General features: G+C 41.7%; 1 protein-coding gene across 2 annotated transcripts in view; it reads left to right on the top strand.

The window, feature by feature from the left end:
- Positions 1-2,393: 2,393 nt before the first annotated feature.
- The window catches only part of Itih2 (inter-alpha-trypsin inhibitor heavy chain 2), a 34,977-nt gene continuing 9,995 nt past the window's right edge, over positions 2,394-27,375 (top strand). The window contains exons 1-15 of one of the 2 annotated variants that reach the window (XM_076939429.1): positions 2,394-2,617; positions 3,747-3,821; positions 5,210-5,242; positions 6,483-6,652; positions 9,025-9,129; positions 12,786-12,948; positions 14,963-15,070; positions 15,674-15,802; positions 17,017-17,133; positions 19,307-19,475; positions 19,946-20,071; positions 22,755-22,936; positions 23,795-23,980; positions 24,303-24,442; positions 26,600-26,769. In XM_076939429.1, the coding sequence (XP_076795544.1) occupies positions 2,522-2,617; positions 3,747-3,821; positions 5,210-5,242; positions 6,483-6,652; positions 9,025-9,129; positions 12,786-12,948; positions 14,963-15,070; positions 15,674-15,802; positions 17,017-17,133; positions 19,307-19,475; positions 19,946-20,071; positions 22,755-22,936; positions 23,795-23,980; positions 24,303-24,442; positions 26,600-26,769 (1,969 nt within the window). In that variant the 5' untranslated portion in view covers positions 2,394-2,521. The remainder of the gene's footprint in view (positions 2,618-3,746; positions 3,822-5,209; positions 5,243-6,482; positions 6,653-9,024; positions 9,130-12,785; positions 12,949-14,962; positions 15,071-15,673; positions 15,803-17,016; positions 17,134-19,306; positions 19,476-19,945; positions 20,072-22,754; positions 22,937-23,794; positions 23,981-24,302; positions 24,443-26,599; positions 26,770-27,375) is intronic. The other variant, XM_034510427.2, reaches the window with a different exon arrangement.

Below are 27,375 nucleotides of genomic sequence, written 5' to 3' on the forward strand. Positions count from 1 at the left end.
GGCATGTGTATGTGCATGTGTGTGTACATGTGTGTGTGCATGTGTGTGTGCATGTGTATGAGCATGTGACTGCAAGTGTCTACCAATGCTAGAGGTGTTGAAGCCCGCTGGAAATGGTTGTGAGTGGCTTGCTCTGGGTGCTAGAAATCAAATTTGGGTCCTCTGAAAGAGACGCGAGTGGTCTTAACCACTGAGCAAGCACCTTTGCAACCCCAGTGCCAAGTATTCCAAATACGTGATCATATTTAATGCTCTAAAAATCCATGATATGGAGGAGATTAATGTCCTAGCTCAAGCTATTATAATTAAAAAATACTGTGAGCTGAGCAGATTGGATAATAGAAATTTACTCTTAAAGTTCTAAAGGATGAATATCTCAGATCCAGTTACCATTTGATTAGCTTCCCATGGGACCCCTTTCTTAATCTATGCACTGCTGCTTTCTTGTTGAGTCTTCATGGGGAGACTTATAAGGACACTCCTCCTACTGGATCATGGGCCTCACCCCCTTTGACATCATTTAACTGTAACTGAATGTGGCCTATGAATTTGAGAGGGACACAATTCAGTCTTCAGCAATGGGAGATGATACTTATCCCACAGTAAGTAAATAGTCGAGTCAGGTGTGACCTAGAAAGACAGATTCTTAACTCCTACTGTAAAGAAAAACTTCTAAGTTGCCCCAAAGCTGGACAATCTGATAATGACCATGATGTCTTAGCAATCTGTCTGTCTATATGATTTTCTTACAACTGTCAACAGACAGCCTCATTAGTCAGCACAGTGTTTTCATTCGTTTGCAATAATTAGCCTATACCTATCTACGTATCAAAAGCAAATGCTTGCAAAACGGGCATACCCGTCATTTCATATTCATATCCAGAGTTTTATGTGACTAGTTCATGAACCAACTGGTCATCTCAAGCTAGCCCCACTACCTTTGCCTTGGTCCAGGATCTCATGCTATCTCAAAAGGAGTGTCAGTCTCTGAAGTCTCTTAAGTTCGTGCCTTGTTAATTTCATCATCCATGCCACACCCAAAGTGGGTACCATTTGCCTTCTTCCCTTCTAAGTCTATTGAGTTCCTTCTGCCTGGAGCACAAAATTCAGGGTCCTCTGGTCTGATGCATATGGTCTCATTTGCCTACTCCCTCTTCTTTCCCTTCATCCGCTGACATATTGACATAGCCATTTTCCTTGGGTTATGCTCATCCTTATTCCCGAGTAAGAGCATGCCCAGTGAGCCTGGAGCAATTACTCCTATCCTTGTAAACCTGGCTGATAAAGCCCCACCTTCTCTCCACATCTCCAGGTCAGTGGATTCCATTTTTGTACTGGGCATGACCTAGTTTGTCCCTCATCCCAGTGTATATCCATCCTCCTCCACTACTGTAGTGAGTGATTCCAGGACGATTCCCATGCTTTCTTTTATGGATTTGGTACCCAGTACATAATAAAGCCTTTGTTGCTGTTTATGGTGAACTAAATCCATTAACTGTCTCAGCTAGTTGCTTAGCTCTACCCCTTATTTGTCAATGTGCTCATTGTCCATCTTTCACATTGTCCATTTTCAACCCTGTTTTCTCTTTAAATCATTTCCCAGAAATTAGTATGTGGCGTTGCAATAACATAGTAACAATTTTACAATTCGTAGTTTGTATTCTCACCATATAACTCACTAGAATGATGGATCCACTATGCCAACAGAGATGAGGGGCAGCTCGAGGGGACACTTCATTTCATGAACACTTTCCCTGAACACTGAGCCCTGGTCCCCTGCATCAACTTCCCCTGTTCTTCACATGGAGCAACTGCCCAGTTATCGAAGTGAGAGGGAGAAACGGGAGCCATTAATCCTCTCAGAGAATCACTGTATTTCTTCTCTTACTTTCCCTAAATGCCTCTTGCTCTCTTTTAATGTTTTTTAGATTTATCCGTTTTGTGTATGTATTCTGCATGCACATGTGCATGTGCACCAACATGCGTGTGCTGCGAATTGAACCTGGGTCCTCTGCAAGAACAGCCAGTGTTTATAACCACCAAGACATCTCTCCAGCCTGCCTGCTACTATTTAAATAAAGTAATTTTATCTCCAGACATTGTGAGTTTAGCTCTTCTTTCTGCATTTTTCCCTTAGTATAGTCCCTTACTTGAACCTTTACAGAGGGTGAAAATTAGCATCGGGTCTCTTTGATTTTGAGATCAATTAAAATCAACAAAATCAAGGGGGGAATGTGCAACTGTCTAACCCTAGGTCTGGCCCTGACTCATCCCCACAGCCCAGGAACTGCTCCTGGCCTTGCTGTTTGAATAACCCCTGCTTTCCCTTCCACCCCCACAGCTCAGGTTTGAGCTCCAGAACAAATATTTGTCCTGAATTTGAGCAAAGTTAGAGCGCTTTCTTCTCTTTTCTTCTTTTTAAAACGGTCCGCTGCTCTTATCAACAGACAAGTTCCTGTGAACCTGGTTCTGTAGGTGGGGAATTCTTCCCAGGCCATCTGCTCCGGAGAGCTTGGCACAGATGTCCAGCAAAATGCAGCGGCTCATGTGCTTTCTCATCTGGCTGTTTCTTCTGGAAGCACAAGCCTTTGAGATGCCCATAAACGGATACTCTGAAGTAAGTACTGATGCAGGACTCTTTGCTCTTGGCCTGGACAAATGGACTGCAAATGGCTGAACGCCATTCCTATTCAACGAACTTGCTCTGTGTAGAACAGAAACTTGGGAGAACATTCATCCCACTACTGGCACCTGTTCTGATTATAAAATGCAGTTGCTTACGAAGACATTATCAGATTTTTGCATGAAGTTTAAATCAAATATTTATGTAGCATTTACAGAGCATAGTTTCCCACTCCTTTTATAAAAACTTGTGTAATAACAGGCCTGTTCCAGACTCCAATGAGAATGAAGGGGGTATCTAAACTACCAGGTACCGTACTTGGACTGGTACTGCCCAGTGACTGCTAGTGTTGTTATGTAGAAATACTACTGTTACTCTTTCTTGGCCATTCTCAGAGCATCATGGTCTTTTATATGTTATCAAACAATTATTTTTGTAATAAGGACACTTTAAGTGTTCTGAGAAAAGGTGGCATCAGAGCTGGCAAAATTCAGGAATGGCAGCCATGGGTTTCAGCTCTCCACTTGAGACCGTCAGACACTCCTGTATAGCAGAAACTTTGAGCCATTGTGAATATCAAACAGAGCTACTTCTGTGCTGGCAGAGAAAGATGTGTTACAGGATTATTTTAGAGAATACCACAGAGTGGATTGCACATGAAAATACCAGAGGGGAAAAAATAGTATGTTTTCAGGAGGGAAAAATCACTCTGCTTAGAAACTATCATATTTTCCAACACTTTGAAAACCACCAGAAAGTGTCAGAGATCTCAGATTGAAGGTAAAACCCAGACATGTTTGTCCTTTTCTGGTAATTTCTAACCAGCCTTTTCACACATTTATTGATTAACATCTCCAAATCCACCTAGGTACCAGTTTTTCCCAGTTACCTTTTATCATCTGATTACATGTCTGCCCTATCACTCAAACCTGAATCCTCACACCCAACAAACTTGAAATAGTTCATTTTTGTTTACTTATTTCTGAGACCTAAGTAGCAAATATACATATTAAAGAAATTGTTATGTCAAAAACAAGATTGTCCAACAATAGAGGAACGAGTATAAAGTAATATAATGAATGCCTCCTTTCTGTAGATGATTTTTAAAGAGCTGTCTTTTTAGTTTGCAGAATACGATGATCTTGTAAAACTGGCCCCAGATAAACTTTCATTTGTGCAAGAGAACAGAAGACATCAGGTATAGTAAACTCAATTCCAAATGGCGAAAATAAGTGTCTTACATGAGTGGAGAAAAGGCAAAAGATGACTCTATTTTCTCAGGAGTTTGTGCTTTTTTTTCTTCTAACAGAGAGTAGTCCAGTATTGTTGCATTCTTGTAAAATATTGTCAAGGTGATATTTACATTGTTTTCTAGAATTTTCTACCTATAAAGGGTGCTTAGTAAGACCACATATTCTCCTTCTTCTGGCCATTTTATCCAAGGGGAGAACACTTTGGTTCAAAGAACTAGACATCCCGAAAGCTGCTGAGTTGACACAGAAAATCTCCTAATTTGTGGGGGAGGGCAAGAGCCCTGCAGTGCCAACAAGGGTTTGGCTTCTCTCACACAGAGCCTACATACTGAGAAAAGGGTGTTTATAGAAGTAACGCAAAGCTGAGAGACAACTGGTTTTGCCTGGCTATGAATGTTTGACTTTCTAAAGTCCAGCTTTTACAGATCAATACTACTAAAAGCCCAGTAGGCAGGACTTTGGATCATGGTTTTTATCTTGCCTTTGGAGAGAAAACTTAGTCATTAACCACTGTGTCAAAACATGTTAAAGAGTTGGGTATGGTGGTGCATATAATCACAGCACTCTGGAAGCTGAGGCAGGAGGATGGCTACAAAGTTAAGGCCTGCTGGAACTTCCTGGTAAGCTCCAGGTCAGCTCAGAAACGGAGTATCTCAAAGACTACCAAAAGGCAGTCCTGACCTGTGTCACACACATTTTGGATCATCTGATCCAAAATGAGCTCACATACAACCTTGGACATATTTTGTAATCTTTCAGACACCTTTCAAAAGGAAAGTGGTATCCTTTGTCCATGCTCACAGGACGCTTGTGTCTAATCTTCTAACGTGGTAGTTAAGAGCATAGAATTTTCAAGATACCATTCACCGTGTGTGGCTCTGGAGCTAACAGTGTAGAGAACACATTTAAGTTCCTACTCTCAAGTAGCTTAGTCTAAGAGGCTGAGGCAGACTCTAAATCGTCCTGCACATAGGGTGGGTCATTATGAGCAAGGTGAGTAATCTTAAGGAAAATGCATACCGCTATGTAAACAACAAAGGAAGCTGACTTGAGGGTCAGAAAATTTCACAAAGCCATGACCTGAATGAAAGCTTTAACAATATTCTATCACGGAGCAACACACATCCCAACAAAAATGGATGAGAAGGTTGTTCAGAGAAGTTCACATGTGGGAAAAGAGCTTTCCATAATACTCTGTATTTTTGCCTAGACTTCAGTGACTAAGTTTTGCCACAGTATGGAAGCAACATAATTCTCTGACTGAGAACATGGGGGTTTGCCTTGGGGTAGTAAGCCACATAGGGATGATTGTCTCTCTGACTTCCTTCCACAGAGAAGCCTTCCTGAGGAATCCGGAGAGGAGATGGTGAGTTAGCTTTGGTTGCATCACAGATTGGTGTGTGAGTGATTTTCCTGTTATCTATTACCTGGAAACCAATCCAGGTGTCTCCTTTGTCTCCGTCACTGGAGGTATTTACCTGACTTTTGAAACTTTCCCTTGCCCAATTCTGTTTGGAAGTACTTCTGATACACAGTATTGAAGAGTACAGTGCTCGAAGGCAGGGCAGATGCCACTGTAGCTCACATGCCTTTCCTGGCTTCTCATGTCTTACTAATGATATAGGTTTCACCCAACAATATGCATTTAATGCCAACTTTGATTTACAAACATGACACCTGATATCTGTGGATATGGGAAGCCACTCTCAGGCCGCATGGTCTAAGTTCCTGAAAGATCCAGAGTAGACTTTCTAGTCACAAAGAACACCCAAAGGGAGTGGTTTGTGTTGGTGTGTTGTTCTGAACTGAGAGCTTCCCCCTTGGAGCAGGAGGTAGGGGAAATAAATTGTCCTGGATTTTATCTTAGCTTGAAATTGGCTGGGGCCTCACTAATTGGAAGCATTAGCCTTGGACAGCAAAATCTGAGGGATGAGACCTGGTAGTAAAGTAAAGCAAATCTTAGAGGAAGAAAAAGCAAAATCTAGCAGGTCACACATTGCCACAGGTCTGGAGGACCTTACAGCTCTTAGGAACATCCTAAAGAAGAGATTGTTCATCCCTCGTCTGTGATCACACTGATGCAGTGTTCTGTTTTGTTTACTTAAGCTAGGGCTACCTGCAACACATAGCAGAGGGAAAAGGAGGCCCAAAGTATTATTAAACAAGCAACTGCATCAAAACGTACTTTCCGGGACAATTCTGTTCACTGTGTGTAGCTGTCAGTTTCCCTTAGCTTGTTTTAATACAGGGAAAGAAGCAAGGACTGAAGACCTGATAGTGAAAGATAAGACTGAAGGAAAGAGGCAGTGATATGGAGTTTGAGGGTTTCATATGTAGCTCACCCCACAGCACCCCTGCTGTGGGAGGGAAGGAAAGAGGGAGGTAGAGAGATAGGAGGAAAAGCAGAAAGAGAAAGTCAGGAAGACATCTCATAATAATGACTAATTTCTTCTGTGGGTTATTTCAAGAACTTAGAAGATTGCTTAACGATACCTGAGTTATTTATTTAACAAATCTAGTAAAATTCACAGCTTGCAACATCGTACACATAGTGCTTTCTGTGTGAGCCTTTTGCTACTACAGTTATGCTTTCTTCCCAATTTCAGAATGCTGTTGATCCAGTGACTCTTTATAGCTACAAAGTCCAGTCCACGATTACTTCTCGGATGGCCACAACTACCATCCAGAGCAAACTGGTGAACAATTCCCCATCGCCCCAAAATGTCGTGTTCGATGTTCAGATCCCCAAAGGAGCCTTTATCTCCAACTTCACTATGTGAGTAATTCCTATGTAGAAGCAGGAATTGCATGCTCATAGAATCCAAAGCCCTCCTGGTACTATAGACCTTAGCAGGGTCACTGCTCCACTGGCTCTTCCTGAACTAGAGACCTGCTTTGGGTCACTATGGGATGGTCTTTGTCATTTGTGTGTGTGTGTGTGTGTGTGTGTGTGTGTGCGCGCGTGCACCCTCGCGCGCGCGCGTGTGCGGGTGTGCGGGTGTCGTTTGTCCATGTGTATGAAGTTGCACATGCATATTCATGCGTGGTGGGCAGAGATCAATCTTAGTTGCCTTCCTTTAGGCACTGTCCACCTTTTATCTGAGGTGGGATTCCATGCTAGCCTGGAACTCGCCAAGTATGCTACCCTAGCTCCAGGGATCCACTAAGTTTTGTATCACCAGTGCTGGAATCACAAGCGTGGGTCACCATGCCTTAATGTAGGTGCAAAGTGTCAAACTCATATTTACACAGCAAGCGCTTTACTGACAGAGCCATCTCTCCAGCTCCTGCTTCTCATCTCTAACATGTTGAAGCAAATGGAAGACTCTCACTATGGTAGCCACCTTCTACTCACTCACATTTGTATGTAATTTCTTTGAGAAAGAAAGAGAAAGATAGAGAGAGAGATGAATCCTATAGGAAACCATATGAGTATATTTATAATAAATCAATGCTATATTTTTGGGAGGAGGAAGTTGAGAACTAGCAGTTAAACCAAGTGTTTTGAATTCTTTATGACATCCCTGACAAGTGGATTATAAAGGTTAAACTTGATTTTTTTTTCCTTCGTCATAAATGCACTGCTTCCCAGGACAACCAACTCAATGGTCGATAGCTCTGTTAGAATGATTTCTTATGCTTCATTTAAATCTCTCCATTTTCTATCCAATGACTCTGTTACTCACGTAAACATTTTAAAGCTCTACTACAAAGTAGATATTAAAGAGTCCATGGGTGAAATGACATGAGATCTGAGATGGGCTTTCCAATAATTGAGGTGAGGAGCAAGAGGATACAAATGAATAAGGCTGGCCCAGCCCAAATTTATAACGAATGCCAGGGATGCGTTCATGGTGGCCTCTCACACTATTCTCTTTATATTTTATAATTTTGAAATTTTTCTTAGTAAAAATGTCAACAGTTCTGTTATTATTCACAGCTAAGCCCATTATCCATTTGAGGCATTTGTGTGTTAAAGATAAATAATGTTCCTATAGGTGGTTGGAATGGGTGTCAGTCACCTGGACACCCATGTGGCCATCTCTACAGTGTTCTCATTGGTCAATGTCCCTCTTAGACTGCCTGTAACACAGTATACTGCTCTGCATACAACCTCAAATTTTTTCTTAATGAAGACCTTAGGTTGAATTACTTCTCATTTGCTTTTTCCTTTTATCCACCAAGGGGATCAATGAATGGTATTTGTCAAATTCAAGCTTTAGCTCGCAGGTGTTTTGACCAACAAGTGCTTTGACTGGTTAAAGAAGCTATAGATCTATGTTAACTATCATTTTTTGAATTTTTAAATTGTATTTATTCTCTCATGTTTGTGTGTGGGGGGGTATGGGTGTGTGCACATCTGGTGTGCATGTCCATTTATTCTAGATATTTTGGGGTTCAGTTTTCCTTCGTTGATTTTCTTTTTTCTTTCTTGGTAAATTGGCAAATTGAGGTAGCAAAAGACAACACTATGAAATGTATGTTTATTTTGGTCTGCTTTTACTTGGGTTGAAGTTTTTGACTGGTGAAGATGCCATGGTCTATGCAGACCTTAGGATCAGGCAAAATATTTTTTCTACCATTAATCAAGATCCCAAATGCATCGTGGTGGAAGAAGACAATTCTAGAGAATTGTTTAACTTTAAACCTCTCTGTGACTTGATGGGAAGAGACACAGGACTTTGTTTTTGTTCCTGAGAGATAGAATTAAACCTGCCAGTTCTGGTGGAGCACCTTCTTTCTTTTCTACTAGACTATGTTTAATTCTTATATCATCCAAGGATGATCTGATAAACCAAATGAAAATTAACTAACAAATGGCTTATTAGCCACCTCTCCTAGGCCATGTTTAAATGGCATATCCACTCCCTGATGCTTCACCCAAAAAAATGTAATTTGAACATAGAAAAATTTAAACATATAATAGTACATAAGAGAAGTCCGGGGAGCTGAAACCCAACTTAACTTCTCTCAAATTACAGTCAGATAAGAGTCTTGTCTATAAATTATTCAAAGATTACTTGTCTTGCTTAATGCAGATTCAAAATGTTCATTGCCCTCATTCATGAAATCGAATTGATTGCTTGTTCTTTGTTAGTTTCCCTAAGACTACTAATGTGGCCCATTGTTGACCTCTGCCTATTCTAGGGCTGTGAACGGCATTACATTTACAAGCTCCATTAAAGAAAAAACTGTGGCCAGAGCTCTTTATTCACAGGCAAGAGCAAAAGGCAAGACGGCTGGATGGGTGAGGTAAGGACTGAGGATCAGGGCTCTCCACCTCACCTCTTCACCTGGTTCCTTCCTATTCCATCTCTCACGGGGCACACCGGGCTCCAGAGGGACTGGGAACCTCGGAAAAATGGCCAAGTCCTGTAGTCTGATAATAGAATTAGTTGTCACAATATCGGTTTCCCTAAAGATCTCTTTTCTATCAGTGTGGTTTGGAAGTTTTACATGGGTTGTTTTTGTGTGACTTGTCTTACATTCTGTAAATAAACCCTACTCCACTCCCAAAAATGCAGAGATGTGAACTGTAGGAATATTGTATCCCTGTTATTGTTACAAACCATACTCAGGGCTGGAGAGATGGCTCAATACTTAAGAACACTTGGCTGCTCTTCCAGAGGACCCAGGTTCAAATCTCAGCACCCACATGGTTGCTCACAATCACTAGAAATTCCAGGTCTAGGAGATCCAACTCCCTCTTCTGGCCTCTACAGGCACGACAGACATGTGGTATTCAGACACACATTCAGGTAAAACACTAATACATGTAGACTAAAATATGTCAGAAGGAAAGGCTTGGAAATTATTTTAATGGATTGTTCTGTTTTATTTTTATGGGGTATGACTTTTAAAGCATCAATCACAAAACATATCTTCCTGTGTACTTTCTCGTTATATCTTATATATGACTCCTTTCAAAAAAAAGTAACTGTCGAGGCCAGGGGAAATGGTGTAATTCATAAAGTTCTTGCCTTACAAACACAAGAACCTGAGTTCAATTTCCTAAACCCTCTATTAAAAAAAAAAAAATGAAGTGATGACACCCACTGGTAATCCCTGTGCAAGGCAGCAGAGACAGGTAGATCCCTGGAATTTGATAGCCAGCCTATCCTAATTGGCAAAATCTAAGCCAATGAAAAATCTTGTCTTATCTACACAGTGAGTGGCTGGCTTTGCTAAAGAGCAGTACCTCCAGGCTTTGAAGGACTGGAGGAAGACTCAGAGGTTAGGAGCACACACTGCTCTTCTAGAGGACTTGAGTTTGATTCTCAGCACTAATGCTGAGTGACTTACAAGTCCTTGGTAACTCCAGCTCCAGGGGATACTGGCTCCAACAGCACTGCTCACATATGTGTATATACCGCCACAGGCATACACATACATATACACATATGCATAATTGTTCTTAAAATATTTAAAACATACAACTGAGAACGTGCTCTGGTACACACAAACATATTTATCTTCATACACATGAACATACAGACAGAGAGACAGACAGACACCCACCATGAAAAATAAGTAAAATTTTAAAATAAAATAAAGCAAGCCTTTCAACCCAAAGCTTCAAAGGATGCTCAACATAGGATTTACTCTTCATACCACAAACACCATCTTCTTCCAAATCCTGCCATGTTTCTTCTCTTCTGCCTTCTCCCCTCCATCTCAAAACTGACCTATGGTAGAAAATTCCTTCATTTCACTCATGTATATCTTTTATTAGCAAAATATATTGTATGTCAACTCTGCACCCAGTTCTTTTAGAGGCAACATAAAGACAAACATTGTCAGGGTCACATAGCACATAGACAAGATCATGGGAGAGTGCTAATGGACTCAAGGGGATCTGACTCCTGTGTGTGTAATTCTGTAGGGAGGTCCAGACAGTTCTCACAGGGGAATAGTAGTTCAGCCGAGCCCAACCAGGTACACAGAGTCCAGCCATGTGAAGGAAGGAGAAAAGCCCAAGCAGAGGGGATGCTCTCCTACTGCAGTGTGTTAACCACCCTTGGACCTCTGTGAATCTTTGTGGCATCTTACATGTATTGCTGTTTTCTTGATACTGGGTCTATGTACATATACATACATATATGTATGTACATATACAGCCTGACCTCAAACGCAACTTCCTCCTGCCTCAGCCTGCTAGCCTCGGGGATTACAGTCATACATATCACCCTGTGCTTGCCTTCTATCCTTTCTATCAATCAGACCCTGTTGTCAACTCACTTGTTAATTTCACAATTGGCTTTGTAAAAGAATTTTTTTTCTGGATACTACACACTTATCAGAAAACCTGGAACTTAACTTCCAGGCCACTCCTTGTATAACATGATTTCTCTCAGTGTGTTTTGTGTAGAAAGTTTGAACCAGGTATATTCAGCTTTTTCTTTCATTACTGAATATTCCACACTACATCTCTGAATCCAAATTAGCTAATTATGCACAATCCTACCTCCACTAATTATTTAATTTTCAAAACTATTCACTCAAGTGTGGATGCATACATCTTTAATCCCACAACTCCATAGACAGAGGCAGATGGATCTCTGTGAGTTCAAGACCTGATCTACATAGTGACTTCCAAGTTAAGGATACACAGTGAATGTCTCTTCGTTAGGGTTTTACTGCTGTGAACAGACACCATGACCAAGGCAACTCTTATAAGTACAACATTCAATTGGGATGGCTTACAGGTTCAGTCCATGATCATCAAGGCAGGAACATGGCAGTATCCAGGCAGGCATGGCGTAGGAGGAGCTGAGAGTTCTACATCTTTATCTGAAGGCTGCTAGCAGAATACTCACTTCCAGGAAGCTAGCGTATTAAAGCCCACACCCACAAGGCCTCACCTACTCTAACAAGGTCACACCTCCCAATGGTGCCACTCCCTGGGCCAAGCATATACAAACCATCACAGTGAGACTTTGTCTCAAAAGAAATAAAAATCATCCATACATGCACACACAGGAACACACATGCCATTCAGTGTGAATTTTTTTTAAACAATTTTTTCTTTTGCTTTTTCTTTTTGTTGTTGTTGTTGTTGTGTTGTTTTGTTTTTCAAGACAGGGTTTCTCTGTATAGCCCTGCCTGTCCTGGAACTCACACTGTAGATCAGGCTGGCCTCGAACTCAGAAATCCGCCTGCCTCTGCCTCCCAAGTGCTGGGATTAAAGGTGTGCGCCACCACTGCCTGGCCATTCAGTGTGAATCTTGATGGTGGATTCAACCTCACTGGAAAATCTTGCTGTTTCCTCTTTAAAACCCTAAGCAGGCAGCTCAAAAGCAGCCATCATTCTGGCTTTGATAGTGACTGAACAAGGCCTTATGTTGGAAATACAGATTCAGGTTTAAAAACACAGATGTTCAACACTCTGTAGATCTCCCATTATATGATGAACTGAACTTAAGTCTCAGAATTCAGTGTGGGGACTAAGTACCTACCACCTTTGGAGACACCTGAGCTTCTGTTTGGTCCTGATTCTACAACTGACTAGCTGTGAGACATCTTGAGGAGGTCTCTTACCCTCTATGAGCCTCACTTATCATCTGAAAGTTGAGGGTAATGACATCAGCTTACATTAACAGCTGTATCAGAGATGATTCCTGTTGACCTCCCCACAGACCAGCACCGAATCAGTGGTCCTTTGTCATCTGGCATTTAAATCAGTGAGAAGCTTAATCAATCAATCAATAAATAGTCTGGATGGGAAAAGTTAAAGTTCTTGGTTTGATTAAATTTATCTCCAACTTCCACTTTTCCTTGATGAACAAAGTTCATGCACAACCAAGCAGGTCTGATCGCCCAGGATAAAGCTGAGAACTCTCTGTCTAAATGTTGTGTCTTGCAACTTCTTCATGTGCATGTCCGCTTGTGTTGGGGTCTCCGGCATCTAGGAGCAGAACTCTTGATATGGAAAACTTCAACACTGAGGTGAACATCCCACCTGGAGCAAAGGTGCAGTTTGAACTTCATTACCAGGAAGTGAAGTGGAGGAAGCTGGGATCCTATGAGCACAAGATTCATCTGCAGCCGGGGAAGCTGGCCAAGCACTTGGAGGTAAGCCTAGTATCACAGGGTCAGCAATAGTGCATATCTCTGGCTTATTTTTTGTCGCCACCACCATTGGTGGTGTTTGATGCCCCTGGCTTGGAAAAGCTATGTCGTATACTAAAAGGATTCAGAGTTAGAGTCAACCACACCATTTCTCCATAGATTTCAATGCAACCTTAGCTCCTTATGTGCTAAAGCAGTCCACTGTTTGCTGTAGCAGATTACCACAAACCATGTAACCTAAAACAACAGAGATCTGTTCTCTCATGGCCAAGCAGTAATCTGCAATCATGATACAGGCAGAGTGCCTATGGATTGTCCATAGCCTGAGGAGACGAATTAATCCTTGGGAAATGTGAATTCCAAGATGAGAGAGGAGAGCATATGTTGTTCCTTGCTTCTGGTATCTGCCAGGTGCTGGCAGCCCTTGGCCTTGTAGCATTCCGCTCTATATTGCTTCTCCTCTGAGCATCTCAAATCTCCTTCTGCCTTTCCCTTCCTGGATTTAACAGCCAAGCAGCAGAGGAGGATTTAACCCTCAGGATGCTTAACTTAGTGACATCCCTAGAGACTCGTCCCCACATAAGTTCAAATTCCGATTCCAGGGTTTGAGTAATGAGCCCTTCAGAGAACCATTACTCAACCCATGAAATTAACCTTCAGGGTAAAGGTGTCGTGAGTCTCTACTTTCTTGTCTGTAAAAGACAAGATTTGAGATTTGAGTCTCGCAGCTACCAAAATGATAAACCAGATGAACTACTTTGCCTATAAAATATTTAGCCTCAGGAATTTTAACATACCTAAGAGTGAAACAATACACTGTTTTTCATAGTATTCTATTATACACATACACACACATTTTCATACATATAAAATGAAATACATTTTTAAAAATTTTTTTACAGTGCTTTACCATCCTGACAAGGGGCTCTTAAATGACCTGCAATATGGAGGCCAGCTCTCTGCAGAAGGAAACTATATGACTGACCTCCATTTATACTAATTTCTTGTCTTTAAAACTCACTCACTCATTCAACATCTCTTGTCTGTGTGTGTAGAGGGTATATGGGGGTGCTCATGGGTAAACTCACCTATGTGTATGCAAGTAAACATCAGAAGTTAACTTTGGGTATTTTCTGTCGCTTTCCACATTTTTTTTTGAGACAAGGTATCTTCCTGAACCTAGAGCTCACTGCCTGGCCAGTAGATCTCCAAAATCCTCCTGTCTCCGTCTCCCAGTGCTGAAGTTATAGGTGCATGCTACTGCACCCAGATTTGACATGAGCAATGAGGATCAGACCTTAAATTCTCATGCTCGCCAGGGAAAGCACTTAACTCCTTGAGCCATCTCCAGCTGAGGTCCAACTCACTTCAATTAATGCCATCCAACTGAGCAAGGTTTGCAGCATGTAACCCTTTGGGAGGCATACTAATGCCATGTCCTGACGGGCAGTGTTAATTGTCACCTTGACAGAATCTAGACTTACACAGGAGAATTATCTTGATTATATTAACTGATGTGGTAAGATATATCTTACCTGTGGATGGGGATAGTCCCTGAGCAGGAGATCCTGGACTATGTTAAATAAAGCTGAATTAAAATGCAGCGGCTTGCATTCATCCCTCTCTGTTTCCTGATTGGGTGTCATCTGATCTACACCATCAAGTTCCTGCTGCCTCTTCTTGTCCACCATGATGGACTGTGCCATTAACTGTGAGGGAAAACAAATCTGTTTTCTCTTCAGTTAGTTTCTCTTCTCAGAGTATTTTATCACAGCAGCAGCAGGGGAAAAAAAAAACTGAGTCGTGTGTCCACCCCATAGTCAGGAGAAGTAAGCCCTGGAATGACTGACACAAAGTTGAAATCCAGGGAACTTAGAGGACTTCCCAGAGTGACCACAGCTCCAAGCTCGGAAAACTGGGAGATAAGAAAAAGCATCAGAGAGCTTAGGAATGAGTTTCCTTCCCTGCTTTAAAGATCTCTAAAGACTTTTGATTCTGTTCTTTCTTGTGTCTTTAGGTGAATGTGTGGATTATTGAACCTCAAGGAATGAGATTTCTTCATGTTCCTGACACATTTGAAGGACATTTCCAAGGTGTTCCGGTCATATCCAAAGGACATCAGAAGGTACTAGATGCATTGCACATTGCCAGCTATCAGAGTGGTCACTGGGTCCTGACTCTTTTTCTCCTGTGCTCTGGACAGTGGGGGGAAAAAGTGTGGTCTGATGGGCTGATGTTAAAGGCTAGAGTTTCTTTTCTATTAAATATACAAAGCAACATTCCCAATTATATAATATCATTGTATCCATTTTGGAGCCTCCTTTTCCCCCTGAGAGTCAATTTTCACATAAAGAATTTTCATAAATCACAAGAAATAATCACTTTAATTGTCTTTGCCATAGTGTCCAATAACAAAGAACTATGAAAAGGTCAGAGTCCTTTCAGAATGTATAGACTCTTTCCAGAGTGGGAGCCATTCCTTCCATGATATCTGGTAGAAGATTCTTTGAATATTTTTTTTAAAGGCCTGATACCTGGAAAACAGTACCACAGTCTGTTGGATGCTCCAGCCAACTGCTCTAACTCTCATTTCCATAAGTATTAGGCCAGTGGATGTTGTCAGCATGCTGGTCTCCTGTACACATGAGCAGAGGCAACTGCCACCCCACATCCACCGGATCAGGATCTGGGAGCAAAGATCAGCTTCTGATGTCTCCATCCTTTATAGGCACATGTGTCCTTCAAGCCCACAGTAACACAGCAAAGGAAATGTCCCAACTGCACAGAGACTGCAGTGGATGGAGAGCTGGTGGTGATGTATGATGTCAACAGAGAAGAGAAGGCAGGGGAACTTGAGGTGAGTGCTGGCAGGCTCCAGAACTACCAAGCCGGGGCCAAATAAACCTCATCAGTGTTGAACAAATTCTTTGGCTTTTAAGTGGCTCCTGGTTGTCAAGGGAAGGGTTCAGGATCCAGAGGAAAGACTGAAACCATATTTTTCTGATATGCATGTGAAAATTATCCTTTATGCCATAAAAAAAAAAATAAAGGGAGCTATAGAGATTGGCTAGTTGGTAAAATATTTGCCATGCAAGCATGAAGACCTGAGTTCCACCCCTAGAACATACTAAAGAATTTGGGTATGGTGGCATCCTGTCCTGGTTTTATTTTTGTTATTATCATAAAATACCCTGATGTAAAACTTAGGGGAGAAAAGGGATATTATCCATCTTACAATTTAAGGCTAGAGTTCATCATAACAGGTCAACCACAATGACAAGAGTTATTTATAACACAGCCAGAGTTAAAACCAGAGATAAAAAGATGTGTATGTGCTCACTTGCTTACTTGCTTGAGCTGAGCTAAATTTCTCAACTCCTGACAAGGGAATGGTGATGCCCACAGTGGGCTGGGTCTTCCTACAACAGTTAACTTAAGACAACCCCACATACACAGACATGTCCACAGGCCAACCCAATGTAGACAGTTCCTTTGAGACTCTCTCCTTCTATCACTATAAATTACATCAGGTTGATAATTAAAGCTGGCCACCAAGCAGTTGTTTGTTCCCCCGCCCCCGCACTAAGTCTAACTCTCTCAATGGTAGACTGTGCTAAACGTGTCTCCCAGAGTCTGGTGAGAATGCTATTTCTTTGGAGACTTCCTTTGTAATCAGATCAGTTAGCATGCTGTGCTGAAAACATTTGTTAGCTGTCTGTATTCTCGATGCTTGAGTCCTGTGCAGGCAAAGACCATCCAACTCACCATTGCTTAGCAGAGTGTTTTGTTGCTATGGGGGCTTGAGATGATGACTGAATGAAATGGAATAGGGAGGAGTGGAGCAGATTGGGTGGGAAAGCAGAATGGCTTAGACTCCCAGAGCGGAGGAGCAAGAGAAATATCAGAAGAAAAGGATGGGTACACACCATGCTTCCACTTCTGCTCTTTCTCATCATCATGGACATGTTTGCTTCTCCTGTAGCCTATCTCTCCTCTGAAGTCTCCAGCCGCCATTTCTTACCTTCCAAACATCACTCATCATCTGACTCATATACAAGTTTTTGTTTTTAGGTATTTAATGGATATTTTGTGCACTATTTTGCTCCTGAGAACCTGGACCCAATTCCCAAGAACATCCTTTTTGTTATTGATGTCAGTGGCTCCATGTGGGGAATTAAGATGAAACAGGTAAGGACTCCTTGTTCATGTGGGTAGCTGAGAGTCCCAACCCTCTTTGTTCTCTTTTAATAATGCAGTTATTATAAGTTTTTATAACTAATAAGTCAGTGCTCACTCTGACCCCACACTTCGGGCTAAACCTCAGGAACTGTACTCACTGATCCTCGCTGACTTAGGGTCGGCCCTCCTCACAGTTGTGAGGTTATTGTATGTCTCCTGGGCTTATACAAAAATCAGTGCTTCCTTGTCAACATCCTTCTCATCTCCAAGTTTCCTCCTCTCTCTTTCCTCTCTTGCTCTTTTATTTTCTAATTCCATGTCTCAAAACTTGCCCTTTAAACAGTCCCATATTTATATGTGTTTCTCTTTCTGATCATGTCTCAGCATGGTGTTTAGCTTTAGTATATTGCCATTAGTCACAAATAACTTTAAAAATCCTCATAAATGTATCATGTGTGTGTGCATGTGTGTGTATGTGTATGTGTGTGCTATGTACATGTGAGTGTCTGTGACTATGTAGTGCACATGAAGTTCAGAGATGGACTTGAGGCATCTCTGTCTATTACTCTCCATTTTATCTTTGGAGACAGAGTCTCTTCTTCAAACCCAGAGTGTACCCTTTTAGGCTAGGCTGGCTGGACAGTGAATCATTGGACATCTGCCTATCTCTGCCCCCTCAGTGCTGGGGTTATATGTGCACACACCACACTTGTCTTTTACATGGATGTTGGTGATCCAAACATGAGCATACTTTTATAGCAAGCTCTTTACCCACGGAACCACATCCCTCCCTGTCTTTAGCCTATCATTTTTATCTATGTTGTCATTCCTTGGGGTATTTATCCTATCTGAAGTCTTCCAGTTTGGAGATAAAATAGTCTTCTCCTTGATAAGTAGAATAGAAACAAATCTAAACAAGAAGTGAGGTGATTTCTCTTCTTCCTCCTCCTCTTCTTTCTCTTCCTTTTCTTCCTTTTCCTCCTCTCCTCCTCCTCTTCGGATTTTCAAGATAAGGTTTCTCTGTGTAGTCCTGGCTGTCCTGGAACTCACTCTGTAGACCAGGCCTCACACTCAGATATCTGTCTGCCTGTTTCCCTAGTGCTGGGATTAGCAACATGCACCTCCACTGCCCAGCAGTAATTTTTTAGTTTAACCATTAAGCCAAATAATTTGAATAATCAACTAACTATTCCTTCATTGGGAGCCATTTTTGACCACCTCATGTAATTACTATTCTATAACAACACAAAAGACATCAGTGTCCTGGATGATCCCTGCCCATCTGAGCTTGTATTGGCCTACAGATCCTGCTATGGACAATCTGTGGTAGTTCTTTTTTCCTTTGGGGGGTTTTCCTGTGCATTTTATAAAGCTGAGCATCATCCATGACCTGACCCACCTGACTTCAGTAGCACAACCTCCATGCTAGTTGTGACAACTAAAAATTGCATCCGGGCTGAGGAGATAGGATAATTGCTAATATCTCTGCCGTGTGCCAATGATGACCTGAGTTTAATCCCCCAAAACCCAAGTGAAAAAACTCAAGTATGGCTTTGTAATCCTAGCACTGGAGAGGCAGAAACAGACAGGTTCTTGAGTCTTACAGGCCAGCCAGACTAGCATAATTAACAAAGGTTAGGCCAGTGAAAAATCCCTGACTCAAAAACCAAAGTAGATGTCATTTGAGGAACGACACCCTAGGTTCACTTCTGGCCTCCACATGCACGCATACACATGTGCATGTACACACACACACACACACACACACACACAATGTCATTTATTACCCTCTCTTTTTAACAAAAAGTTGACCCCCGTTAATATCATTATTCTGAAACAAATGTTTATTACATTCCTTCCTTTCTTTGCTCCATAAAGATCTGAAAAGTTTCTAGTGTGTGTCTGGCAGCTCCAAGGGAATACCTAAATTTGTGCTGATTATTCTTAAAGTAGGACTAGTTAAACTGGTGTGTTAAGAATATAGAAAAAATGAGTATCCACAGTTTAATAGTACATGCTCAGAACATAAGGGACAGGTCTGTGTTGGCTACAGAGTTTCTTTAACTTAGTTGAGCTTGAGTCAGTATTCGAAGGACAGACAGGGCCAGTGTTGGGCCTGTTGATTTCTCCTTTGGCTTGAATTGTATGTAATGAAAACTCATTCAGTTCTCTTTTGAAATAGACCGTGGAGGCGATGAAGACCATATTGGATGACCTAAGAACTGACGACCAATTCTCTGTGGTTGATTTTAACCATAATGTTCGAACCTGGAAAAATGATTTAGTTTCAGCTACTAAAACACAAATTGCAGATGCCAAGAAATACATTGAGAAAATCCAACCTAGTGGAGGTGAGTGGATTTGAGCCAAAGCCTGCAGGGAAACTTCTAAAAGGTTCAGTCTATGTTCTCACAAGACTCATAGTCCCTGCTGAGCATAGTGACAGGTCTTATAATCTTAGCACTTAGAACAGCAAAGTAGAAGAAGTGCAAGTTCAGAGTCTACCCCTGAGCTACAGCTAGTCCAAGATCAGCCTGGAGTACACAGTAAAATCTGTCTCCAACCACAATGACAATTGTTATTCTCTACCAAACTGGTGTTTGCCCAATCTGCTGCAGTCTTCTTTAAATAATATATTAAAAATGAATAGTGTTTGTGGAGAAATAATAACATACAATGTCTTTAAATATTTTACCAAAAAAATGTTTAGTAAGTCATTCTAGGCTTCCTTATTGATTATGTAATGTACGTATGTATGTATGTATGTATGTATGTATGAATGTGTGTATGTACATGTGTGCACATTATATTATTTTAACAGGCACAAATATCAATGAGGCACTGCTGCGAGCAATTTTCATTTTAAATGAAGCCAGTAACATGGGACTGCTGAACCCCGACTCGGTCTCCCTGATCATTTTGGTTTCTGATGGCGATCCAACCGTAGGCAAGTATTGCTTCCATTTTCTATTGACAAATGTTTTCACTGTTGCTTCTAAGAATGTTATTTGCTTAGTGTGGGAACTGTAATGGCATAGACGTCCATTTCTAAAACATTTTAAACCCTGGCTTCTGCAACGAAGTCTCCTGACCCAGAAGCACCCAGGAGCAATCTTTAAAAAAAAAAAATTTGTGTGAGAAGACTGGCTTTTGCATAAGGAGAGCTAATGACAGGTGAGAAGCATGGAAATAGAAAGAAAAATGAAACTCAAAGGAAATAAATATATAGAAATGTGGCAAACCAGAATAGGATGCCATTTCAGCAGCATTTGCTAACCAGCATTGCTCCTGAATGCCTCTGTTTCTCCCCCTACAAAACAGGCTCAGAAAAGTAAGGTTGCGCTCTCATCTGTTTTGTGAGAGCTGCTAGTGCAGGACACTAAATGCCTTTATTTCCTCAGCATTAGGTCTGGGGAGACGGTAGATGGGAGTGGAGACAGGTCTGTATTTATCAATTCCCACAGGAATGTGGTCTCTATTGTCCTCTGCTTCCTTTCCTGCTGCCATGGGAGAAATGACTGCTGGCTTGGACAACCTTTCGATAAATCATTTTTTCCTTATCTGCAAAATGTTTTCAGCATCTCCTGTTTCTACTACCTGCTGTTATTTTTATGTGCACCTTCATATTGGCGAGAATTAGGAATAATGGATGCTAGGTGGTGGTGCCCATGGATGCCGTGCCATGTGCACAAGGATGGTGTCTAAGCCCTGCTGTACAGATGAATAAGAGGAACGTGTGGGAGGCAATGCCCACGATGGCAACCGGGGGCTCGGAAGGAGGAAGAGCATCCCCTTCCATTAGCACTGACACCAACCAGAGCACTTGTTATGTGTTTGTGGTAAAGTCCCTCTTTTCTCCACTTACACCTTGTAGCTTTTAAAATGCAAGTTTTGAATAATATAAAGAATAAAAGGAAATCACACACACACACACACATACACACACATATATATTTTATGTCTATTACTTACTCTTATTTCCTAATCGCTCGTTTTCTGCACTGGAGGACATCTCTGGCTACTAGCTTCCTTAGGCATTAGTACATCCGTGTTTTACTCTATTTACATATTTGTGTGTGTGTCTATTTATATATACATATATACATAAGGATACATGCATTACACATAAGGGTACCCTATATGCATCCTTTTACTTTGATTTTTCTCTTAAAAAAAAATACCTCAGGCCTGGAGCGATGGCTCAGCAGTTAAGAACACTGACTGCTCTTCCAGAGGTCCTGAGTTCAATTTCCAGCAACCACATGGTAGCTCACAGCCATCTATAATAGGATCTGATGCTCTCTTCTAGTGTGTCTGAAGACAGAGACAATGTATTCACATACATAAAACAAATAAATAAATAAATAAATCTTTAAAAAAAAAAAAAAAAAAGACCTCTAAAGAACTGGAGAGATCTCTCCATGGTTAAAAGCACTTGTTTATACCAACCAACCAGAGCACCCCAGGGTCTAAACCACCAGCCTGGGAATACATAGGGAGGGACCCATGACTCCAGCTATATATGTAGGGGAGGATGGCCTTGTTGGGCATAGGTGGGAGAGGAGATTCTTGGTCCCATGAAGGACGAACACCGAATGAGGGGGAATTCGAGGGTGGGGAGGTGGGAGTTGGGGGGGTAGGTGGGGGTACAGCCTCATAGAAGCATAGGAGGGGGATGGGATAGGAGGTTTCTGGGTGGTGGGGGGAAGTGAGGTAAGGGGATAAAATCTGAAATGTCAATATAATACCCAATTTAAAAAAAAGAAGCACAAAAAAAGTACTTGTTTTTTGCAGTGAACCTGGGTTTCATTCCCAGCACCTAGAAGGCGTCTCACCGCCATCACTCCAGTTCCAGAGAATCTGATGCCATTTTCTGACCTCCAAGGTCACTAGGCACATATATTTTGCACATACATGCATGCAGGCACTGTTCATACTCACAGAGTAATTTTTTTTTTATTTAAATACCTTTGATGGGGCTGAAAAAATCCAACAGTTCAGTGGGAAATGCAGTGTCAAGGCAAAAAGGTGGAAAACAACACAGGAAGAGGCCAGGTGCCGCCCTCTGGCCGCTGCATGCATGTCTGAGGCTTGCGCACCTGCACACACTTTAACATACCTCTTGCTCTCTTCCAGCAACGAAAATGCAATTTCTCTGAAAGGAGGAGTGGCTAGCTGGAAGGAGAAAAGGGATCAGCAGGAATGGGCAGTGACAAAAAATGATAACAGAGAGACTTTTCTTGAAGTGCATTGTGTGCATGTAGAAAATGCCACGATAAAACTCATTTTTACATAACTATATGCTAGTAAAACATTAAAATGTTTTTGAGATTATTGACTGTGAATACCTAGAGCAGCTGCATAGGATTTTCCAGCTCAGTTGCACAATAATCTAACCAAGTTCCCTTATGGGAGACCCGTTTGAGTTGTTTCTAATATGACACTATACCGAAGGAATACCTAGGTACCATCGCCGCCACTTCAAATCTTCATAAAGAGCGCATTCATTTTGAAAGTTCTAAGTTTCGACTTACTGGATCGGATGGTAAATGTAGTTTTAGTTGTGATTGGTTTTGAAGATTAGCCTCTTCTTACTGGTTCCTTTTGCCTTCTGTCGTTACCAATTCCAGGGGAACTAAAACTGTCCAAAATTCAGAAAAATGTGAAGCAGAACATCCAAGATAACATCTCCCTGTTTAGTTTGGGAATCGGATTTGATGTCGACTATGATTTTTTGAAGAGGCTGTCCAATGAAAATCGTGGTATTGCTCAACGGATATATGGGAACCGAGACACATCCTCCCAGCTCAAGGTAACATTTCTTTTTTCCTTTCCTGAAGATTGCTCATACCGATTCCCTCAGAAGACATTGAACATGGCTCAGATTTGTTGGAGCCATATTTGTTCTTAGAATCCTGGTCTTCGGTTGCTTTCTCACACATTCCCATTGCTACTTTCAGCACTGACTAACGTGAAAACACGAGGCTTCCACAGGGCTCCCACGGGGCTTCTCACCGGGCTTCCCATGGGGCTCCCACAGGGCTCTTCACAGGGCTTCCCACATCCACTCATCAGCTACCTTTTAATTTATGTGTCCACCACAGAAAGAAAGGAAAGAAGGGAGGGAGGGAGGGAGGGAGGGAGGGAGGGAGGGAAGAAGGAAGGAAGGAAGGAAGGAAGGAAGGAAGGAAGGAAGGAAGGAAGGAAGGAAAAAGAAAGAAATGATGACTGACTTGAAACTAGAAATAATTAGCTTCATAGTCTTTTTCATGAGTCGTGTGTTTATTAAATGGACAACCAAACTATGCCAATGCCAGGAACAGTGTTGGAAGCTTGGACTACCTAGAAGATATGGTTCTGATTCAGGTTATTTCAACCCAGATAGCTTTTATTATAAATATCCACAAGCTTTCATTTCTGATCATAACAAAAAAAGGGGGGGGGGAATTATTTTAGCTCTTAAATTGTAAATACTTTCCTAACAGTATGTTTCTGACTTCCTGCCCAGAGTTCGTGACCGTGGGTGTCCATCATTCCAGAGATCCATGAAAATAAATTAAGAGATATCTGCCACATATTGAGAAGCCTCAGGTGGGAAAACACTTAGATCTACAAAGTGGTATGAAAATAACTATCTGTGTATTTTTTTTTTCTTTCCTATGACTTGTAGAAATTTTACAACCAGGTCTCTACTCCACTGCTCAGAAATGTTCAGTTCAACTACCCTCAGGCATCAGTAACAGATGTCACCCAAAACAGTTTCCACAACTACTTTGGAGGTTCTGAGATCGTGGTGGCAGGGAAATTTGATCCCAGCAAACTGACGGAAGTTCAGAGCATCATCACTGCGACTTCGGTACTTTTGCTCACTTGCTTATTCTAAAATTACTAACTGGTACCCTGATGCACTCAGTCACTGTGTGGACAAGCTAATATTCTGCATCCCTGCATTTGCATAGAAGAGAAGCAAAAGTTCAAAGAGAAGGCATGGTGCATCTCTGCCATCTATAAAACCTCACCTTTTCACCCAAACCCAACCTCAGTCTCTGGACTTCGTACAGTAAACCTATTCAGACAAAGCTCTCTTCCTTGTATAACTCCCAAGTGCATTTACAGCAGATGAGTTAATTGTAATTCTGATTCATGGGTGTCCCTCAACTGATGCTTCCATTGTCCAGGCTAATACAGAATTGGTCTTGGAAACCCTGAGTAAGATGGATGACTTGGAGGAGTTTCTATCAAAAGACAAGCATGCAGACCCTGACTTCACCAAGAAGCTATGGGCCTATCTCACAGTCAACCAACTGCTAGCAGAGAGGTAAGACGAGAAGAGTGTCTACCATGAAAATTTACAAACATGAAATGTCCACCTAGAACATTTGACGTCAGGGCTGGGGATATAGCTTAGTGTGAAAGCCTTTGCCTAAAACACACAAGGCTCTGGGTACAATTCCCATACTTCCAACCAAACAGCAAACAGGACATTTGGAGTCATGAGCAAGAAGTATTTGGAACCAAGAAAGGTATCAAATGGAGGGATTGGATTATTACTGACTTGTTCACAGCACTTTAACAGAAGCTGGGTTATTTCTTCTCCTTACTTCTCCTCCTCCTCTTCTTCCTGTTTCTCCTCCTCCTCCTTCTCTTCTTCTTGTCTTTTGATTAAAATGGAAAGAGAAGCCTGAAGACATGGCTCAGCAGTTAAGGGCACTGGCTGCTCTTCCAGAGGACTGGGTGCAACCCCCAGCACCCACGTGGCAGCTCTAACTCCAGTTCCAGGGACTATAGTGACGATTTCTTCTGGTATCTGTAGGCACTGCAAACGCACAGTACACAGAAACAGACATGCAGACAAAACACTTATATACATTTTTAAAAGTTTAAATGTTTAAAATTGAAATGCAACATATGTGAGATGTGTGGGGTGCATTGATTTTTAAATACGTAGTTTAATGGATATATATGTATGTATACATATATACATTGAAGATCTCTCTCTCTCTCTCTCTCTCTCTCTCTCTCTCTCTCTCTCTCTCTCATCTGTATCTAGGACCATCCTGCTATAGATGTAGACCTATTGAAGGTCACCTTACTCTCCTTTTCTGCATCCAGAGGAAGCCATTGTTTTGTCACGTGTCACCATTGATTGGTTTTTGTCTGTTGCTAAATTTCACAAGACCATACAGCCCATCTCTGACTTCCACTCAGCCTGATGATTGTTAGATTCAGCCATGCTGCTGTGCAAGTCAACAGTCCATTTGCATTTCCTCTTGAAAATAGGCCCAAGAAAAAATTTATGACTACGTAAATACAATGTCCCCCCAAGGAACAGCTCTTTGATACTTACGCCATTGCTAGCTTCTCAGCTGAGCTGTATTTCAAATCTCGTAACATCCTCTCATTAGAAAAACATGTGCACACAGAGTATCATGGGGGTAGTTGCTAAAACTTGCCATTGCAAAACTCCCACCTCACCTCTTGGATAGGATTCTTGAGAAGATGGACCAAGGTCATTGAACTAGGTTATAAGGACCATCATGTAACTGAACTCACAGAGAAAAATCCCTGATATCAATAAGATTATATTTTTTAAAAAAATACACATGGCTATAAGCTGTGGTTTTGAAGTAAAAAAAGAACTAACCCTGCCCCTTGGCTATACCTAAAAGTATAGAGAAGTTGCTCTGGAAGTTAAATATTGAGTTTTAAAGCCCTGTAGAAAGATCAGCAGTTTCTAGGATTTCAGGGGATGGATAGAACAGAACATTTTAGGGCAGAGGAACTACTTCATATGACTCTGCAATGATAGGTCTGTCACATCTATTTATACACAGGATGTACAAGTAAACACCAGTGTAAACCACTTACCTATATGTCAATACATCTGTATATGCTTCATCTGCTGTCAACACGTACCTTTCTGGTACAAGACGTCTGTAATCCAGGAGGCTATGGGTTGGTGGGATATGTGGAGACCCTCTCAGTACCTTTTACTCAATTTCACCGTGAACCTAAAACTACTCTGAAAAAATGTCGTTAAAACTAATCCCTTGAGGGGCAGTGAGGTGGCTCTGCAGATAAAAGTGCTTGTGGCAACACTTATCAACCTGAGTCTGTTCTTGGGCTCCTACATGATGGCAGGAGAGAAGCAACTCCCACAAGTTGTTCTCTGACTTTCACACAGGCATTATGGCACATGTGTACATACATATATACATACATACATACATACATACATACATACATACATACATACAAGTAAACTTAATTTTAAAAAATGTCCCCTAGAGACCGTGTGGCTAGATAAAATACCAAGGCTCATGAAACCAGTTGGTTCTGTTTCCCTCTTGCCTTAGGCACCCTCACCCTGTGCCCAGGTCTTGGGTGAATATCAGAAGGAGGAGTAGAGAGGTTTGGGGCCCAAGTTTACCCTGGTATATGGTGATGTTCTTCAATATCTATCCTCTGAATGCAGAAGTTTGGCTCCTACAGCTGCCATCAAGAGGAAAATCACAAAAACAATCCTGCAGATGTCTCTAGACCATCATATCGTGACTCCGCTTACTGCCATGTTGATAGAGAATGATGCTGGGGATGAGCGCATGCTGGCTGACTCCCCGCCACAGGACCACTCCTGCTGCTCAGGTCAGTGCTTTGTGCCCTTATGGGGCAACAAGGTGGAGCGGCCTTGTCTTGTGTTGATGTCCCAAAGCCTCTGCTCTCAACTCCTATTCACCGTTTGCTCCCAGCTTGTGTCCGTTAGTGTCCAAGCATAGGTTTGGTTTGACAAGTTATGAATACCTGAAATCCCAGGATTTCCAAGGCCAAGACTAGAAGATTTGATATCCCAGGCTACTTTGAACTACATAGTGAATTCATGACCAGATTAAGCTCTGGTCAACAACAAGACTGTCTCACAATAAAAGAATGGCTGGAGAAATAGCTCAGTAGTTAAGAGTGCTTGCCCCATTTCCAAAGGACCAAGGTTTGATTCCCACATGGCACGTCAGAGCCATCTGTAACTCCAGTTCCAAGGGATCCCATACCTTGTTCTGGCTTCTGTTGGCACCCGCCATGCAAGTGAACAGACACACATGCAAGCAAACACTCAAACACATAAGACAAAAAACAAATACCATTTTAAAAAGCAAAACTGAAAGCTTTAATGATGCATAACTTGCCAATGTGTTTCTCTACCATTTTTTAAAAATTCACTTTTATTATGTGTCTGTGTGAGTGCATGGCATGTGT

This window comes from Arvicanthis niloticus, chromosome 8 (assembly GCF_011762505.2).
Source record: "Arvicanthis niloticus isolate mArvNil1 chromosome 8, mArvNil1.pat.X, whole genome shotgun sequence".
NCBI lineage: Eukaryota > Metazoa > Chordata > Mammalia > Rodentia > Muridae > Arvicanthis > Arvicanthis niloticus.